The following is a 3,469-nucleotide window of genomic DNA, read 5'->3' as shown; positions in this document are numbered from 1 at the left end:
CAGCAAAATACAAACTAAGATTACAAAAACTAATGTCTTGAATGCATATATAAGCACGCATATATAAAGATAAACATAAAACTATTTTTGGCCCTCAGACGCACACACATAAATAAATACATACCCATACTTATAATACATAAACACACACACAAACAGAGATTTATAAAAAAATATATATATAAACAAATATTAAGCAATACAGTGTGTAACACTGATGATGGCTTACTGATCCTAATAAACTACATATAGTTTAATAATGTCAATGTTTGATACCATTTATTTAAAGTTTATTTAAATATCTAATCAATGTTAACAATGTTTAATATATATTCATTAATGCCATATCTTTATTTAGTTATTTAGTATGCAATAAGTTTTGCTTATGCTTACTGTTTAATAAAATCATTTTATCAAAGAATTTAAATGTCTTTTCTTAAATTTTTTGAAGGAACTTGAAAAATGTATTTATCCATACATACAAATCTCTCTCTCTCTCTCTCTCTCTCTCTCTCTCTCTCTATTTATTCATACTATGATGTCTGTGTGATTACCCCATAGTTTAAGAGATATTATACTAAACTAATCACTACTCACTATCATGTTTAACTATCAACTTATGTCATCTTTTATATTTTATAATCTAAAACTCATATTTTTCAATAGTCAATTTTTAAACATTCAAACAAAAATTTAAAATAAGCCATTAATTCCATTGATTCAATAAAATAAATTAGATGAAAAACATTTCACACTGATTAATTAATTAAATGAATTAGTAAAATTTTCACAAACATCATTCTCTGAGGTTTCTTTAGAAACCTTTTCAGAACCTTTGGCCACTGATTTGTCTTTATCTTTACTAGAGGACTAAATTTAAAAATTACAAAAAATACTATAAATTACAAAAAAAATATCATTTAAAAATTATTTTTTAAAGAAATTTAAGAGCAGAACATTGTAGAACAATTTTTTATTTTAAACACAAATTTTTATGATAAACACCTGTCTATGATCATGAGATTTTATTAAAAAATTCAGTAAAAATAACCAAATGAACCCAAAAAACTGTAAAAAAAAAAGCTATTCATAAAGAAAGGTTTTTATAATTTATAAATTTGATTTCAAAAAAATGTACTAACTTTATCCTTCTTACCAAGTCTCGGAATGGTAGGCATATTGGCTTACTTACTTATTTATTCCAATTTTTCAATCAGGTAGTGTCGTGAAATTGAAAAAAAAACTTGTCTTGATGCTGCAAATAGAGTGCAATTGCAATACTAATTCCAATGTTATAATTATATTTTCAGAGATCTCTTCTTAATAAAATGTTTTTGATATTTATTTATTTATTATTAAATTAATTTATTTTGTTAATCGAACAATTATTTAACGATTTATTATTATTTTTAAATAAAACTCAGCGAAACCATTTAAAAATTAAGTCAAAGTTAGAACTTTAGATTTTTAGAAGGACCATGTAAACACAGCATGGCTGCTTAAAAGGCATAATTTTAACTTTATTAAAAAATTATTTATTTATTTGTTTAACAAAAATTTTTTTTTTAAATAATATAATTTTTATCTATTAATAAATTTAAATTTTGCAGTTTAAATGTCAATTAAGCAGAAACCTTTACCAATTTTAACTATCATCGATTGTAGAACATCAAACTAATTGGACCAGCAGATGATTATATGTACAGCGACCTGGTACAAAAAGCTGGGCGGGGTTAGGTCTTCGATGTCATTCTTGTAAAGCAAACATTAACTAACGAGAATATGATATGCCTTATGGTATGATATGTCTTTGAATTTCAGACACACACTTCTACCGTCTAGCAAGTAAGCTAACTTGGTACCTGCTTTCTATATCCACGCCATACCTATCTATCTATCCATCTATCTATCGCTCAATATCAATCCCACCAATACCAAGTAGTGGTATTGGTTAGTATGTATGGTGTGAAACGCTTTTTAGTTTTTTCATTCAAAATTTTTGAAGTTTTGTCCAGAATTTTACGGACTTGAACTCATTGATATGTTATTGTTTAAATTTACTTTTAGGCATGAGGCAAAAATTTGTTCCTATAGCAACGCACGTGCGACGATGGTGAAAACACAAAAATCATCCGAGTTGCGAAAAATTAGGGATTTACGTGAGAATCTGTCGGCAGGTTGTTGGGGATAGTCGGAAATAAAAAGTAAAAATGAATGAATTAAAGCACGGTTTTAGATCATTTTACTTCAATCCCATGTTGCTAACAACGTCTCCAAGTGCACATACCCAATTGGAAGTGCAGTGCTACACTGAAGTATCGGAATAATGACAAAAATAGGCTTGCCTTTTGTATGTTAGTGTGTGTATGTGTGTGTGTGTGTGTGTGGGTGTGTGTGTGTGATGTGTGTGTGTGTGTGTGTGTGTGTGTGTGTGTTTATTAGCGTTTGCTATTGTATTTTAGGCAAGTTTGTTTTTTAATTTGCGTTATATTTGTGTCAAATTTCAACGCTTTTGTTTTTCCATCCCTCTTTCGTTTTTCCATAGCTTTTCATCGTCATACAAACATACGTACATAGACATACAGACACACATATAGACACATACATACACTCATATATACATATGAATGCCTACACGCATAGGTAAAAACATTTATAATAGGAAGCTTGCATAAGAACAGCCCAACTAGATGCCACCGTAAAACACATGTCGATGGAAAATTACGGAATAGAAGATTGACAAAATAGATGATGAAGGGGTGAATTCATGAACGAATAAATGAATGAGTGGATGAATGAATGAATCAATCATTTTGTGAAAATGGTTTTATTCCGTGAAGGATAAAATGGTTATCAAAATTTCTTATAAAATCCCGGCAAGTTTGTTAGAATTTATTTACACATAATTACAGTTGATATTATTTCTTTGCTTTTTCGCATAAATAATATAAATTTTATTTCTAAATATTTAGTTGAGCAGTTTTGTTCGTTTGATGAAAATTTTTAAAGATGATAACGCTACAAATCATAGTCGCTGTTCTTTCATTAACATGTTTGTTTAAAGGTATGTATGTATATTTGTGTGTGTGTGTATGTGTGTGTGTGTATGTGTGCGTGTGTGTGTATACATAGTGTCATGTCCGTGTGTGAGTGTATATGTAATTATTATTTTTTTTTGTTTTGCCTATTGTCCACAAAATTCTAGCTTCGTGTGTAGAGACAACTACGACTGACAAGAATGACGTCGTTACGTCACAACAGCAACAACAACAGCAACAACAACAGCAACAACAACAGCAACAACAACAGCTGTCGGCTTGGACTTGTAGGGAAAGATTGAACGAGATAACAAGAGTTGCTAAAATTTGCATCCAGTTTTATGTTAGCTATAAGTGTAATATTTGTTCATTAGTTCGTTCATTCATTCGTTCATTCATTCATTCATTCATTCACCAGGAAAAGATGTTTG

General features: G+C 29.2%; 1 protein-coding gene across 1 annotated transcript in view; it reads left to right on the top strand.

Moving 5' to 3' along the window:
* Positions 1 to 1,804: 1,804 nt before the first annotated feature.
* Positions 1,805 to 3,469, top strand: part of HELRODRAFT_183818 (hypothetical protein) — a gene marked incomplete at both ends in the record, with an annotated part of 2,804 nt that continues 1,139 nt past the window's right edge. Inside the window, 4 exons of the mRNA XM_009013836.1 lie at positions 1,805 to 1,845; positions 2,068 to 2,177; positions 3,206 to 3,381; positions 3,457 to 3,469. The exon at positions 3,457 to 3,469 is cut by the window's right edge and continues 80 nt beyond it. Coding sequence (XP_009012084.1) covers positions 1,805 to 1,845; positions 2,068 to 2,177; positions 3,206 to 3,381; positions 3,457 to 3,469 — 340 coding nt within the window. The remainder of the gene's footprint in view (positions 1,846 to 2,067; positions 2,178 to 3,205; positions 3,382 to 3,456) is intronic.

The sequence above is a fragment of the Helobdella robusta genome (assembly GCF_000326865.2).
Source record: "Helobdella robusta unplaced genomic scaffold HELROscaffold_120, whole genome shotgun sequence".
In the NCBI taxonomy this organism is placed as follows: domain Eukaryota; kingdom Metazoa; phylum Annelida; class Clitellata; order Rhynchobdellida; family Glossiphoniidae; genus Helobdella; species Helobdella robusta.
Note: the sequence above shows the minus strand (reverse complement) of the source record. Positions and strands in the feature narration are given on the sequence as shown.